Below are 16,157 nucleotides of genomic sequence, written 5' to 3' on the forward strand. Positions count from 1 at the left end.
ACATACATATATAATTATAATAATATGTACAAAAAAAATAACAATAATGATGATAAATTTTTTTAAAAAAATTGCACCTCCTGACCCGAGGTCCTGGCTACGCCACTGCATCTAACTACTTACAAGACACCACCAATATGTCTTATATCTTATAATATACATGTTTTTCTATGCTTCATGTATTAAATATGATTTTTGAAGTCAGGGTTCGGCCCTTTAAATTTGGATGTCTTGGACGAATCAAGAGAGTGGTGTCCTTATAAAAAAAATTTCACAAAAATTGATAAGATTAAGAGAAATGATCTAAAAGACTATTAAACATTTCATTTGACATTGTACAAGAAAAACACAAGTATGAATCATTGAAGTGTGAACCAATTAGCTATTATTCATCTTCCTTTTCCTCTTCTTTGATTTGTTATTGTTTCCTATAAAAAAAATTGACCAAGCATTTAAAACTATTTAAATATTTTCTTCGTTGAATTTTTTGTTGCAAAATCATCAATAATTCGTTCAAAATCAAGGTTCTTCACAAAAAATCCATCTGTTTATTATTCACTCCATATCATTATTTCAATTTAAGTACCCCAATTAAACTATTGACTATTTACTTGCTTTCCACAAATTACTCATCAGTTCATTTGCTAATTGATTTTTTGGTACATGAATTCAAATATTAAAAAAGTGTAACAAACACAAATTTTTTGATTACCATACAAAATATATCATGTAACAAACACGATATGAGTATATGTAGATTTTTCCTTTATCCTTAATAAAAGTGTAACAAACTAGATCAAATATATGTTCTTATAAATATAATCAATAAGAAAAGGAAAATTATCATCGATACATCGAGATAAAATATTTTATATACAGGCAAACCAAAATAGGTCGAGTTGATAAATAATTTTGTTATATGCTTTGACAATAATTTGTAGATACATCGACGTACAGATAATTTCTATTAATCACGTGTCCATCTTTCCGCTCTTTTTACTGTGATAACGTTTGAAAATTATGAACTATGTTTTTTTTTTTTTTTAATGAAATTTTGGTTTTGAGAAAAACAACAATCTTTATTTCAAAAAAAGTTGTTTAAATGTATAATTGGGATAGTGAAAAACTAAGTATAAATATATTCATCTAGTTTGTTATACTTTTTAAATGATAAAGGAAAAAAAATAAGATATATATATATATTCATATCTTGTTTGTTACATTTGTTTTAATATTTAAATTTATTCTTATCTATTTGTTACATGTGTTATTTGTATTGAAAATTGAGGGTATTTTTGAAAAGGAAAAATCCAGTCCAAAAGTGTTGAAATGTGTAGTTTTCTTTTATTGAAAATACCAATTTTTTTGACTTTTAAAAAGTTAAATACTCACCTATTCACAATTCTCAATGCAATATATATAATTTGGTGCTCTTAACTAGTGCCCCTTTCTTTATATAAAGTATATATATTATTGCGGTGGTCGGATTTTGAACCGCGGACCTTACATATATTATGTATAGTCTATACCAACTGAGTTAAGCTCACGAGGATATATAGTATATATTTAAAAATTTAAAAATTGTTATCAAAATTATACAAACTAACATAATAAAATATATTCGTGTTAGCGCAATAAAAATGCGGACAAACAAACACATTCGCCTTTTAGCTAGTGTGTGTATATGTACACACACATTCGTCATATCTTATTTTAAAAAAATTATCAATCCAATGGTAAAAATTAATTTATGCATAACGCAAAATATATTTTATTTATCTATTTTATTTTAAAATTGTTAAACCGAACGACGAGACTCCCAACTAAGCCCTCAGCTTGTGTATGAGTTTTATGGTCTATCTAAAAAAAATTGGCATGTAATGTAGTCTCCTCCGATAAGTGAAAAGTGTACGTACTAATTCAGTTAGAGAGGTCTTCACCAAAACACTGAAATATTCTAACAAAAACCAAACTCACACTTCACACTCATTTATTTCATTTCTCGCTCTTCATTCGCTAGGGTTTCTCTCCCAATCTCCAATGGCAGAAGTTCTCACCCCCATTCCCTCCGATTCCCTCGACCAATCCTCCCCAACCACCACCTCCCCTCCACCACCGCCTCCACAACCACAATCACCTCCTCCCACCTCCGCCCCCGATTCCGATCTCCCTCTACCACCTCCACAATCCTCCTTCCGCCGCAGAGACTACCGCCGCGATGATAGAGATAGAGATTTCGATCGTCCTCCTCCTCGCCGCGAGTATTATGACCGTAACAACATATCGCCTCCGAGGGATAGAGATAGAGATTTCAAACGCAGGCGTAGTCCCAGTCCTCCTCCATATCGTGACCGCCGTCATTCACCACCAATGCGAAGGTCGCCCCCGCATTATAATAATTATAAACGCTCCAGGAGAGGTGGTAGTCCCCGTGGCGGTTATGGACCCGATGATAGGTAAAATTGCAATGCCAAAATTTGTTCTTGTTCTGGGAGAATTTCGAAGCGTGAAATTGCAATGTAGAGAATTTATCGATTATGGAATTTATTAACGTTAAATTGCAATGTTGTAATGGCTAGAATTTGTTTTTGTTCTGCTAATTCAAATTTTCAATTATTGAATTTTATGTTATTAGCTACTTGTTGCTGTTGCTATTTCAAATTTCTCTCTCTAAGGAATTTATGACACTGAGCGGTAATAATTTGAGAAAATGAATTATTTGAATGTGGTTACATGTGCGTGTCAGTGTCCGAACACTGGTCACTCCTTTGATCAGAGGTGTTGGTGGTACACAGTGGTTGTATTTTGAACTTGTGTGTCAAGTGAATTTCACGTTTAGAAAACGAGTCATGTGAATACTCTAGAAAACGAGTCAAGTGAATTTCACTTTTAGATTGTAGTCTTTGGCAGGTTCGTTGAGAATAATTTTTTAGTTTTCATTTACAGTTTCATTTTTAATTACAAAATTACTGATTTTACTTTGCTTTCTGATTTCAATGATTGTGTATAAATATTTGAAAACAAGGTGATACTTTAGTAGTAAAAGTGAAAATAGAAAATGAAATCTGAAATCAGAAAGAAAAAAAAAATCCAAAATCAGATAATCCTTTTTTATGATTCCATAGTTTTGGTGCACTTCATGTGGTAATGATTAGAAAGCTGAGTGTTCACACTTTTCTTTTATAATTTCTGATATTTTAATTATTGGATAATATAAATTTCAATATTGATGTGGATCCAAATGGACACACTAGTACAAAAAGTTCGACTACATGAGGATGAGTTGTTAATATGAGGAATGGTTTAGTATCATTTGTGTTCTTTTTGTAGAAAAATCATTTTGATAGCAATGTTCAATGAGTTGGTAGCTGAACTAGTTCATTAATTCTAGTTATTTCGTCTAATACCCTAAATTATATATAGGATATGCTTTATCTGACTGTGTTTTCATCATCTGATTACCGCAGATCTGAATATGATAATTACGGTGGTTATGAAAGGGGTGGAAGAGGTGGTTATGATAGGGGTGGAAGAGGTGGCTATGATAGGGGTGGACGAGGTGGTAATGATAGGGGTGGAAGAGGTGGCTATGATAGGGGTGGAAGAGGTGGTTATGGTGATGACAGGTCTTATGGTAGGTTTGGAAATCGTTCTGGAGGAGGATATCAAAATGGGGTCTCTGGTATGTTAATAGTTGCTAATTACATAGGTTCTTCCTTTTTTCCGTCATTCCGTTTCATGCATGACAAAGCATTAAGGGCCTGTTTGGACTAGCTTATTTGAACTTATCTACTAGCACACATTTTGTGAGACGGGAGAACTTATGAAAATAGCTTATGACAATTTTCATAAGCTTTTTCAACTTATTTTCATAAGTTCGGCAATATAGCTTGTAGAAACAACTTATAACGTAAACAAAAACAATTTAACATTATTTTATCCTTTACTATAAGAATAGCTTATGCAAGGTTATACATAAGCGCTTGTTCTATAAGCTGGAAATAAGTTTTTAATCCAAACAGGCCCTAATTCTAGTTTGTACAAGTAACATGAACTCCTTCTTCAATATCTTCCATTCAACCCTCTCTTCATCCAATCACAGGCCTTGGTAAAAGAAATCAATGTGTATACTATATACTTATGTTTTTTTATTTTTTCTGATACCTTCCCTTAAACTATACAAAATATGTATGAGTTCACTGGTTGATCACCTAAGACCAGTGTTATCGATTGCGGAAAGCCAAAGTTCTGCCATTTTGAGGAGTCATATATCTGCCATAAAATGCCATGGCGCCGCCATCTTTCAAAAATTGCCTATGGTGGTTGTCAAAATATCCGCCCCAGCATTCCGCCATGCACAATATTTGACAACCTTGCCCTATCACTACCAAATTGATTCTCTATATTGTCAGTTTCTTCTCTTTATGGTTGATGGTTTTTAGTATAGTTCATGAGCTTTATATCTACAGTTAACAGCTTTTCATAATTCCCTTGTTCTTATTAATTGTAATCTGTTCTTAATTTGTTCCAAAGATTGATAACAGCTTTTTAAAGTTTATACTCTGCATCTCTGTTTTCGAATTTGTTCCAAAGATTGATAACAGCTTTTTAAAGTTTGTACTCTGCATCTCTGTTTTCGATTTGGCTTCATCCTTGATCAAAGTACACAACCTTGCTAGTGACATAAAAATCTCAAATAAAAATCACATACTTCTTCAGGTTTTACCCAGATTTAGAATGGGATGCTTGGTTTTTTTCACATGAATTTTATTATTGGATCAAGATGACTTATTATTTTGGTTCTTACCTTTTACAGGTATGGAATCCAATCGTGGTTATGCAGACTTGCCAAGTGGCGGTGGGCAAAGGTCAGCTTTCTAGTTTTTTTCTCAGTTGTACCATCATAGAGAATTTTATCAGTGGTTAATGAATAATTTGTCTTTATCCAAAAGATGTTTTTAGGCATTGATATTTTCTATGGAAGTCTAGATACAATGTTGACTGGATCTCCAAATTGGTTATATGACTGTTAAAAGACTCCTAAATTAGATTTCAGCAAGTCACTCAGACTCAACTTTTCTTGGCATTGCCTTTCTTGATCATGTTTGATATATTATTTAAGCAACTTGTCTTCTTCTGGCCAATTTGGAGTTCATATTTTCAAAACAAATTATTGCTTTTGCATATCTCCTTTTACATGTAATTTTAATTCACCGCATGCTGTTTGTGGTTTCCTCTTTATTCCATATCAAATAACTGCAGTGCTGTATCACATCACATGTCGCCCTTGACTTTGCATGCTTTTTGGCATATAGAAAATTATATCATTACCATCAACAAACATGAATCTTCATCTTGCCATCAGTGAATACATCGTATCCAATGTTCCTTTTTGTGTGCAATATATATTGAGAGCATTATAGGAAACTGAATAGAGATAATGGGCTACTGAGCTTACTGTTGTTGGCTGGTATTGGCATGGAGTATCAGCTATTGGCTTAGTGCCTAATATTTTTTGTTTCTGGTTGGGTTTTGTTGATATCTCAATGTAACAATTTGATCTGAAATTCCCTTAAAAAATTGCACTATTATAATTTCAGGTCTTGGTTTTAATTTTAATTGTTGTTTTAATCAATTCATGGTGAATGAATGCTTCAGCTAAAAGAAACTTCAACCAAATTCATTTTCATAATTTTTATATTTAAAATCTTGATCCTGAACTTATGGAGCACTCAGTGCATTATTTTTGTCCTGCTTTTATTTCTAGTCAGTTTTTTCTGCTTTCTACTTATAACAGTCATTTATCGGTTCCATTAAATATCTACCTGCGACACTTTAATACCTGAATGTGTCTACAATTGAGTTTCCTCAGTAAATAAATAATGAAAGTAACACTTATTGTACACAATGATTATATTATTGTCTGTTTAATGATTCTAAGCTGTCTTTATTTTACTTCTGTCTGATAATTGATCTTTCTGGAACTACATGTTAACATTAGTATAATTATGACCTGTTTTAGAGAAGGGTTGATGTCCTATAAACAATTCATTCAGGAGCTGGAGGATGATATACTACCAACTGAAGCAGAACGTAGGTAAGTTGTGGAAAATAATCTTTTGCATTATGTCTGAGAGTTTGAGTTATGTAAGAAATTTTCATATCTTCATTGACAAATGACTTCTGATTGATTTTTCTAGGTATCAAGAATACAAATCAGAGTATATTTCTACACAAAAAAGAGCTTATTTCAGTGCTCATAAGGATGAGGAGTGGTACGTATCTTTATATTCTCTGTTATAAAACAGTCTGTAGTTTTCAATCTTTAAATGTTTCCTGTAAAACTATGAATTGCCATATTTTTGTAAGTCCACACAATCTGATGTTGATTTCCCTTTCTCGTTTTACTTTTTATATAGGTTGAAAGATAAATATCATCCAACAAATTTGCTTACAGTCATTGAAAGGTAATTCTTATTATTATTTTTTTATATCAATTTTACAGTTCTATTGAAAAACATAACGTGTTGTCCTGTTAATCTTAATGGATCATTTTTATTTTTATGGGGGGTGCTTACTCGATAAATAGGTGGATTCTAATTTTTATTTCTTCATATATTTTAGGAGGAATGAAAGTGCTCGACAGCTGGCAAAGGATTTTTTGCTTGATTTGCAAAGTGGAACATTAGATCCGTAAGTTCTTGTCCTCTTTTTTACTTACGCTTGTTTGTGCAGCTCTCAATCTGGCCTTCCTTGTTCATACTTATGCATATTTTGTGTTACAACCAATGCAGAAATCCGGGTTTAAGTGCCTCTTTATCCAGCAAATCAGGGCAAGCTAGCGAGCCAAATTCAGAGGAGGAAGCGGAAGACCAAAGAAGAAGAGATGGGTGGGGTTCTAATAAAAAAAGTGATTTCTCAGCTGCTCCAAAGGCTCATCCTGTCAGTTCTGAACCAAGACGAATACAAGCAGATGTTCAACAGGCTCAGGCCCTTGTTCGCAAGCTTGACACAGAAAAGAGGATTGGAGATAATATTTTATGCAGCAGTGATCACAACAAAACTGATGACAAGTCTCACAATGGATCTGTGGGTCCCACAGTCATTATAAGAGGCCTGACATCTGTTAAGGGTTTAGAAGGTGTTGAGCTTTTGGACACACTGATTACATATCTGTGGCGGATTCATGGTGTAGATTATTATGGCATGATTGAGACTAATGAGGCTAAGGGTTTTAGGCATGTTAGGCCAGAAAGAAAAGGGCATGAAGAAACAGGTAAATCAGGGTCTGAATGGGAGAAGAAACTTGACTCATTTTGGCAGGGAAGGTTGAATGGTCAGGATCCATTGGAAGTACTGGCTGCTAAGGAGAAAATGGATGCTGCAGCAATTGAAGTGTTGGATCCATATGTTAGAAAAATCAGGGATGAAAAGTATGGATGGAAGTATGGTTGTGGAGCTAAGGGCTGCACAAAGCTTTTTCATGCTGCTGAATTTGTGTACAAACATCTGAAGCTAAAGCACCCTGAGCTTGCTCTTGAACAAACTTCGAAATTGCGTGAGGATCTCTATACTCAAAATTACATGAAGTAAGTAATAACTAAGACTTTCTATATTTTTTGGTCAGTATTGCGAGTATTGGTGAAAATATCACTAATAGTGGCCTTACTACTGTTGTAGTGATCCAGATGCTCCTGGTGGAAAGCCTGTCATGCAGCAACCTCAGGTAGACCACTATATCCATTGAAACATGATTTGATAAAAGTCTTTATGATCGTTGTATTTATGAGAACCTTTTTGTGTTCATGTTTTGACAGTAGCTTATCCACAATATGGCATTTCAGAACCATGGGTTCTGAACAGCTTGTCAAACAGTGAAAAGTTTTTCTTTTACTTTCCTTACTATGCGGTATATCCATGATTGAAAATAATCTGATGTATCAACCTTAAGGAGTTTAGTTTATGTCAACCTTTGTCTTGAGCTTACCATTTGTTTTTCTTTTAAATATTATAATCTATACTCATTTCAAATTGCTATGGTCCTTTCTGTTTTTTTCTTTTTCATCTGTAGAAGGACAACAGGCCTTTAAATCAAAGGTTAGGTTTTGAGGGCCGATTGAGAGATGATCGTGGTAATCGTCGAGACCATGAACGGTATGACAGAATGAATGGAGATAGAGCTAATTCCCCATCCCGTGAAAGGCAGTCTAAAGCACTTGAGATGGGAAACCATGATGAAACAATGCAAGACACTTTTGCAGGGCCTGGTGTTCCTCCTTTTAGCTCAGATATTCCTCCACCAGTATTGATGCCTGTACCTGGTGCTGGGTCAGTTGCCTCTTCCAATTACCCTTCTCACAATCTGATGTACATTTTTTATTTCTTCAGATTTGGTGAGTGATTATATAACCTATAACTCTACAGGCCATTAGGACCTTTTGTTCCTGCTCCACCAGAAGTTGCAATGCAGATGTTTAGAGATCAAGGAGGACCATCTTCATTTGATGGCTCTGGAATAAATATGCTGTCTGGCCCGCATCATATGGGTGGACCGGCACCAATAATTACTCTTCCTCCAGGTTTTAGACCAGATCCTCGGAAGATGCGAAGGTAAAGTGTTCTCTGCATGACCCTTTGCTCATATATTTTGTGTGCTTCTCCAGTCTGTCCCTTTTTCTAAATTCTGGTATCTTTCATCTGGAAGTCCTCTAAATTAGCATTTTTTTTTTCATGTCCTCTTTGTTGGTGTAAAGTTGATTAAAATATCCAATCAGTTACCTCAATCCTCAGCTCCAGCTTATTTGTCCATAATCTAATGTTTGTTGATAGTTCCTTTATTTATTGTTTTCTTTTTACTCCTTTGATATTATAACCACAAAATTAGGAAACAGAAGCATGTGCCTGCTACATAAGAATGCAGATATCAATATTTTATTTGCACTTAATTGATGTCGTCAAATTTGTATTTGTTCCGTGGTTAACTTTGTATGATATACATGTTTTCCATTGGTGGTGCAGTTATCAAGATTTGGATGCTCCAGACGAAGAGGTCACCGTGATAGACTATCGGAGTTTGTAAGGTGTCTTTGGGTGACTGGTTTTGTATAAATTCTGAGATTGACTGGCCATGCGACCTGCAGAGTTGAAAGCCGACTGTGTTATTGATATTTTTGCTGGGTTCATGCTCATTTTCTTCTGCGAATTTTTCGGTGACATTTTTACTTTTTACAGAAATTCATGTCCCTGGGATATTTCATTATTTAGAGAAATGATAAAAAGCAATAACTATAGTCCAATTATAATTTATTTAAATCATTTGATTGGATAATTTTGTTTTTACTAAAATGTGCATTCGTTTGGTGTAACATAATAAGATATAAAATACCCTCGGGCTTCTTCACCATATGGCTGTAACAGTTAGAGAAGAACAAGTCGTTTCTTCACTTAACAAAATTGCTAACAGTCAAAGGTATGGATTCCAGTGTTCCAATCATTTTTTCAAATAAAAACTGAGGAGTAATCAATAGTTAAAAAAATATATATATATCACACAAGGAGAGAAGAATATTTAGAAATTACTAAAAATCCCATTTGGACGATGATCACGATGAAATTAAAAAATGAATACAGTCAGTCACGTATTCCCTTTGTTTAGTATTCAGAACGAGTTTGTTCAATTGTTTGGTGAAGAACACATTACTCTTGGGGTCTGTTTGGTAACACCAAAAAAAGAGTTTTTAGCTCTTAACTTATAGCTTATAAGTTCGTTTGACAAAAAAAGTTCAGTTTGGTAACACTTTTTCACCATGAGCTTATAGCTGAGTTTATAAGCTATTTTTCATAAGCTATTTTAAGTAGCGTTTGAGCTTATAACTTCTCACTTTTAATTCTAGTTTTACCCTTATTATTCTAAATGAATTCCATTTTTTACCCTTAATCATTTATTATATTATAAATTAAAATACATATGTTTTAAATATGAATGCTATTTTTTTTTTTTTTTATGAATGAAAGATTCTTTTTTTTTTCTCAATAGAAAAAGATATTTTTTTTACCGTTACGTTTAAGTTTTTTTTCGTTACAATTGTTACTTTTTTTTTTTTTTTGTGGGACTATTTCAATATTTAATGTCACCTTTTTTTTTTGCGAAATGAGACGTTATTTTTGTGTGATATATGAGAATTGTAGAGAATAAGAGCAAGGACAATAATTTTCTCCAACAAAAAAAAACATGAGAACGTTACGTTTACCTTCCCTATATATATATTTGTACAAACTATATTTTATTTATTGTTACGTTTAAAATTTTTACACTTTATATCTAATTTTTTTAGGCAAATGTAAATAAATATAAATTAACATTTAAAATTTTAAAATTAATTTAATAATAATATTAAATTAACAATTTTCAATTTTTAAATACTTTAAACATTAATTGTTATAAACTTTATTATGAATTAAATATGTCATTTTATGTAATTTTACATCTATCGGCTAATTGAACTGCTAATTTTACCAAATACTTCAGGATTTTTCTTATATGTGCAAATTTGCACTAAGAAATTTAAAGTAGTAAGTTTATATCGGAACTTGTGTATTTTACTTAAATATTTTTTTTTTTAATAACAACTGTGGTTTTTAATAAAAAGTTGCTTCTTTTAGTATCCTTAACATGTGCAATACTGCACATGATAGACAAACCCAACACTTCAAGTAGCTTATCAACTCTAGTCGTCACCTATAAGCCATTAGCTATAAGCTATCAGTCATCACCTATAAACTATAAGCTATCAGCTAGCTTATCAGTCATCCGTTATTTTTATCAAATAGAGCCTTGGTACAAATATGCTCATCCAAATCGCGGCCTATCCAAATTGCTCTCTGGGCCGTAAAAAGTTGACCGAGAGTTACGATCTGATCAGATTTTATACATAAAATAAAAACAACCAAATGGAAGTTAAGACTTAATAAGGAGCGAAATTGAGGCATCTGTTTGAGCAACTTTTATAAATTGATGGGTCAGTACCGATACAAGAAATTGTTGTGTTCAATTTGGCACACAAGACAAGACCCCATTGTTGTGGTGATGGGTATATGACAGAAGAGTAGAGGTTAAATGGCGCAATTTAATTTATTTATTTATTTTACTCAAAGAATTCAAAACGGAGGCTTCAAAAATACAAGGAAATTCGAAAATTCCTTCTAATACAACGGGTTCATTTCAATTTTTGATAAAGTAATTGAATGCTCTTTCTCAAAATTATTATTTGGATGAAGAAGTATAGCAAATTACACCGACATTTCAATAATTGTTAAGATTATTGTATCAAAATTAAACATCCATCCAATGGAGATGAATCTCTCATGAGAAATTCTGGAATGGTCACTCAAACCAATGGAATTTTAAAACCTGAGATTTATAAAATTAAAATCAAAAGTTTGTTTTCTCTCTCGGTCAAGTTCAACCATTGTGAAAAGTGCAATAGCACTGCAAGAGAGTTAAACCAAAATTCAAACACAACATACAACAAAATGAAAAGGAAATTGAAAAAGGAGTGCGATGGATGTGATTTGGTCAATGTCTCGCGGTGGAGTGGCATAGGCGGAGCAACTTTAGTGCATGAGGACCGTTGTAGAAGTGACTCAAAATTGGTTTATGGAATTGCCAAAATCGGGGTCCGAATTTGACAGTGTTTTTCAGCTTGTTGGTATGACATTTTTCGGCGGCCGAAGAGTAAAAATCGGGGCCCGAATTTCCAAAACAGAAAATAAAAAAGAATCATATTTTGGGCTGAGATTTGTTCGAGTTTTTTTAGGGATACTTTTACTATAAACATAGACCTTGTATAAACCTTGAGATAAAGAGTATGAAAACAAGGGTTTACAAACAACAAACTAGGGTTTAGAGAGACATTTCTCTAAGCGGGAAACACTAGGGTTGGGATTGATTCACCTTGGGTAGAATTAGGTTTGAAGACTTACTCTTGTAATCATTTGATATCTCTTTTGTAAAGTTACTCAACATTATAGTGGAACGAAAGGCTGCTCTCTCCCACAGACTAAGTCACTTTTGGACGAACTGGGTAAACAAAATTCGTGTGTTCTCTCTCTCTTTTTCTACTTTTGCTTGTGTTTATTATAATTGTTCCCACATTGACATTGGTTGCTTGATTATTTTGTTTCACACATCAAGTATTTTATTGGTGTGACTTTTCAACGAATTCACAACAAGGACAATGTATTTAAACAAACAAGCCCAGCCGAGTGATTTGCGAGTTTGAATCAAGTCAACTTTGAGCCGAACAAGTTTATGGCTAAATTGAGTCGAGCTTCTAGCTAAATCAAATTTAGAACCGTCCAATACTAAATATGTTTCCATAATGGAGTGTATAATTGGTACTCTGGAGTACTTGAAAAGGAAAGCATAACATGAAAAGTAAAAAAAATTCTAGTATGGATGAGAGTAAAATACTAAAGGGTTCCTAGGTACACCAATCATGAATGTGTATACATGAAAAATCTTGAGACAAAAAAATCCTTTAGAGTATTGATGAGAGTATCCTTGAAACTGCACTTTGTCATTGCTGCCACTGAAAGTGTCCAAAATATATTGTATCTGTCACAAAAAAGACATGTTTTAGAAATGATAGGTGATAATTATAAAAAAAAATAAGAAAACATTTTGTAACATTCTTGATATGTTAAGACTCCTAAAATAACAGGAACAGTATATTCTAAATTGCTTAAAAAATAAAATGAAGAGCTGAGAAATTGATGTTTAATTTTATCCAATATACGTTAGTTTAATGATAAAAGTGAATGGTTGGAAATATAATATAATGCTTACAAATTTTATAGTTGCTCAATGATGTAGTACATATTATTCAACATTAAATCCAATGAATCTCTGGTAACTTGGAATTTCAGCTCCGTTTCCCTCGTAGTCTTTGTATCCTGGAGCTGGAAGAAGTAGAACCATATAATAAGTTAAAATACTCAGACACAATCTTATAGTTCATGAAAATGAAAAATTCGCTATTTCTTTAGAAGCAAAGAAGAATAGGGGATCATGATCCATGTTTATATACCTTTAGACTAACATCAGCAATTCTATTAACAGCTCCATCGAGCTGATAACTGATGTCAGTCATTGACTCCAACATAGGCCGAAAAGCTACCTTCGTCACTCTGAACTGCACTTCTGTCTCTCCTGAAGAACTTTGGCTGAAATCTTGCAGCTACACGCATTGTACATGTTAATCTACACATGTATTTATAAGTACTCTCAAGTATAGAAACAGAAAGCGTAGCTTGTAGGAATAAATTTATATATACGATAAAGTATCGACACAGAGACAATCATTGAACACCATACTAACACGTGGACAACAGTAATAATAATTTAGTAGAAAAGAAATAGTTGAATGTAATCAGATGTGTCAATATCGTGTTGGTGTCTTGGGCAGATTGAACACGCATTCAACTTGAAGTGTTGGTGCTACATAATTATATATACATACCTTCATGTTGATCACTGCAACTTTACTAGAAGTGTCTGAGTTCTTCGTTTCTATAACCCAAGTCATAGACTTGAAACAAGAAGTAGGGACAACCTGCATCGAAAAACGATAGTCAATTAAAGGAATGGCTGGCACAACAGTAGTAAATATTAGGGTGAGTCAGATCAATACAACGTTATGTGGAGGGCCACTATCCCGATGAACAGGAGCAGGAGCAGGAGCAGGAGCAATACAAGGAAGTTCAATGTCACAAATACTAAAGTGAGGCAATACTGAATGTGGCCAAGACCACCATGATGGGACTGCTTCAAAAACTGATGAAGAACTCATCTTGCTATTGTCTTCTTCAGGCATATTACCCCGAGTGCTCGGAGTTGGAGGTGCGACTTTTGCAACATTTTTCTTCACATCACTAACCCTTTTAGTACTCTCTCTTAAGGCATCCTTTGCAGCGTTATAAGTCTCTACAGCTACTGCCCCTTCTTCTGCAAGCTTAATGGCTTCTCGACATAAATTATTAAAACGTGAAGTGATATTTTCAATGCCGAGTGGATCTGGTATTTCTTCATCTGTTCCAACACTGGATTTTACATTCTTTGTCCAGCGTTTCAAAATGTAGTGTGATGGAAGAGTAAGAATATTTGTAACAGTGAAGACAGTCAGTATATGTCGACATAGAATGCCCGAGTATTCAAACATTCGACAGCTACAATTTGCCTTTGCCCCAGAAATATCTAACGGAACACTGACTGTGTATGCCTCACGATTATCTTGAAAGTTTGCAACCCTGTATTTACAGATCACACCATCATCTTCAATTTTATTTGCAGTATAAGCAGAAGTTCTCACGAGTTCTTCCTGAAACTTAGCAAAAATATTCTTAGTGTATGAATTAGCAGCCTGTTTTTCCATTGGTGCCGGAGTCTTCAATAATGGTTCGGTACAAATGGTCTCGTAATCCGCTTCTATTTCTTTTTCCAATGAATGTTCGAGACATTTTTCATACTGCTTAAAGAATAAAGACACGGTTGTCTGTTGGTTTATATAGCCATTGAAAAAGGAGCTTGCTCCATGTTTGGAAGTTAAAGCAGCAAAGAATGTGTCACGAAAGTAAGCTGGGGCCCATTGTTGCCGAGCATTATACACTGCTTCAAGCCAATCATTTCCTTCAAGACCATATTTATGTAGAAGAGACTTGCATGTTGACTCAAAATCCTCAACTGTCTTTGAGGAATTAATGCAACTATTAAACTTTCCATACAATGAAGGATATGCATGGTAAATATGAGCCAATCTTTCTTGACTTTCTCGCAAAATGTGCCATTTACAGATACAGTGGCGAGTTTCTGGAAACACTTGCGCAACAGCAGCCTTTATGACTCCATCTTGGTCTGTGGTTATCGAAACGGGAGGCTGACCATTCATAGCAGATAGCCAAGTCCTGAACAGCCATGTAAAGGAAGACTCAGATTCATCTAGTAATAATGCACAACCGAATAAAACGATTTGACCGTGATGATTGATTCCTGTAAATGGAGCAACTGGGACTTGGTAATGATTTGTCCGATACGTTGTGTCAAAAGTTACCGCATCACCAAAGTGATTATAAGCTGCTCTTGATCTTGAATCAGCCCAGAATACATTGGTCAAGTGGTTTTTATCATCGAGCTGTATTGCATAATAAAAGCCATGGTTTTCACACTGCATCTTCTGAAAATAATTGAGAAGATATTGAGCATCTCCTCCAAGAGTCCTCTTTCGGAATGATCTTCCATTGGCAAAAGGCCCAATGTTTCTTGTTGGATGACCATTTTCTGCTGCAGAGGGACTCTTAACTACACCAATCGGTTCGCCATGTTTGCCCTTCATAGAAACATAGGAATCATTACTGGCATTGGATGTCTCTCCAACGTTCCTTTTAGAACCTACAAAATGCCTACGCGGCCGACTGTGTTTCTCCGTTTTAGAGGAAGCTAGAGAATGGCTGTGGTCCTCAACAAACTTTGTCACTGTCCAATATTTATCTTTTCTCTCTATCCTAAGCATTGCATCGCAACTTGCCACATTCTTCCTTTTGAATACTTCATTAGAACAAGTAATGTCCCAAAATTCAATTGAACCGACATGGTTGAATTGACAAAAGCCGATGCTAAATCCTACATGTCTTGCATATGCACTATAAAATGACACTGCAGATTCTTTAGATTCAAAGATCATGCCGACTCGTGGTTTCCTATTTCCATTACCATCTTTATCATTCCCTTCGTCATGTGCTTCAACTTCCATCATATTGTAGCCAATGTAAGAATACTTTAATGGCTTCTCTTTAAAAGATTAGGAAAATTTACTTGTACTTATACTTTTACAGCAATGACTGAAATTGGCAGCAATGTCTACCTACACAAAACATTGGTGAAGATGTTCAGCAGAAAACTCTAAATTGAAACTAGTGTAACATTTATCACCTAAGGCATAAAATGAAATTATAATTTTTTACTTCAAAAAATAAAAATCCTGAAGCTAATCCACATGTTAATGTTAATGTTAGAAGTTTCTACTTGTGTCAATTTGTTCTGTATAAAGAACAAAGAACAAGTTGAAATGTTAGAAATAAATAAATATAAAAGTATAAAAAGT

At 34.0% G+C, this 16,157-nt stretch overlaps 2 protein-coding genes across 3 annotated transcripts; one reads left to right on the forward strand and one right to left on the reverse strand.

The window, feature by feature from the left end:
• Positions 1-1,891: 1,891 nt before the first annotated feature.
• LOC11405241 (serrate RNA effector molecule) lies at positions 1,892-9,315 on the forward strand. 2 transcript variants are annotated; one of them, XM_039828837.1, is made up of 12 exons: positions 1,892-2,456; positions 3,468-3,709; positions 4,817-4,868; positions 6,023-6,097; positions 6,201-6,275; positions 6,420-6,467; positions 6,625-6,693; positions 6,795-7,589; positions 7,681-7,726; positions 8,072-8,328; positions 8,425-8,610; positions 9,019-9,315. In XM_039828837.1, exons 1-12 carry the CDS (start codon positions 2,041-2,043, stop codon positions 9,077-9,079), a joined length of 2,322 nt encoding a protein of 773 aa, XP_039684771.1. In that variant the 5' UTR covers positions 1,892-2,040; the 3' UTR covers positions 9,080-9,315. The 2 variants fall into 2 exon arrangements, with proteins under 2 accessions (XP_039684771.1, XP_039684772.1); XM_039828838.1 differs by having other exon boundaries at positions 1,894-2,456; positions 3,468-3,682.
• A 3,537-nt stretch (positions 9,316-12,852) lies between these two features.
• LOC112417340 (protein FAR1-RELATED SEQUENCE 3-like) lies at positions 12,853-15,806 on the reverse strand. Its single transcript, XM_024772918.1, has 4 exons — positions 13,695-15,806; positions 13,521-13,613; positions 13,089-13,238; positions 12,853-12,960 (listed from the first exon to the last, which is right to left on the reverse strand). Exons 1-4 carry the CDS (start codon positions 15,804-15,806, stop codon positions 12,853-12,855), a joined length of 2,463 nt encoding a protein of 820 aa, XP_024628686.1.
• Between the last annotated feature and the right edge of the window lie 351 nt (positions 15,807-16,157).

Source organism: Medicago truncatula, chromosome 8 (assembly GCF_003473485.1).
Source record: "Medicago truncatula cultivar Jemalong A17 chromosome 8, MtrunA17r5.0-ANR, whole genome shotgun sequence".
NCBI classification, from domain to species: domain Eukaryota; kingdom Viridiplantae; phylum Streptophyta; class Magnoliopsida; order Fabales; family Fabaceae; genus Medicago; species Medicago truncatula.

What these genes read in the sequence shown, in the direction of transcription:
- LOC11405241 (XM_039828837.1), top strand. Translation starts at nt 2,041, where the DNA reads ATGGCAGAAGTTCTCACCCCCATTCCCTCCGATTCCCTCGACCAATCC. An exon ending in GCTCATAAGGATGAGGAGTG is followed by an intron (nt 6,276 to 6,419) that starts GTACGTATCTTT and finishes CTTTTTATATAG; the next exon opens with GTTGAAAGATAAATATCATC. An exon ending in CTGTCATGCAGCAACCTCAG is followed by an intron (nt 7,727 to 8,071) that starts GTAGACCACTAT and finishes TTTCATCTGTAG; the next exon opens with AAGGACAACAGGCCTTTAAA.
- LOC112417340 (XM_024772918.1), bottom strand. Translation starts at nt 15,806, where the DNA reads ATGGAAGTTGAAGCACATGACGAAGGGAATGATAAAGATGGTAATGGA. An exon ending in ATAGTGGCCCTCCACATAAC is followed by an intron (nt 13,614 to 13,694) that starts GTTGTATTGATC and finishes TTTTCGATGCAG; the next exon opens with GTTGTCCCTACTTCTTGTTT. An exon ending in TTGCAGTGATCAACATGAAG is followed by an intron (nt 13,239 to 13,520) that starts GTATGTATATAT and finishes CAATGCGTGTAG; the next exon opens with CTGCAAGATTTCAGCCAAAG.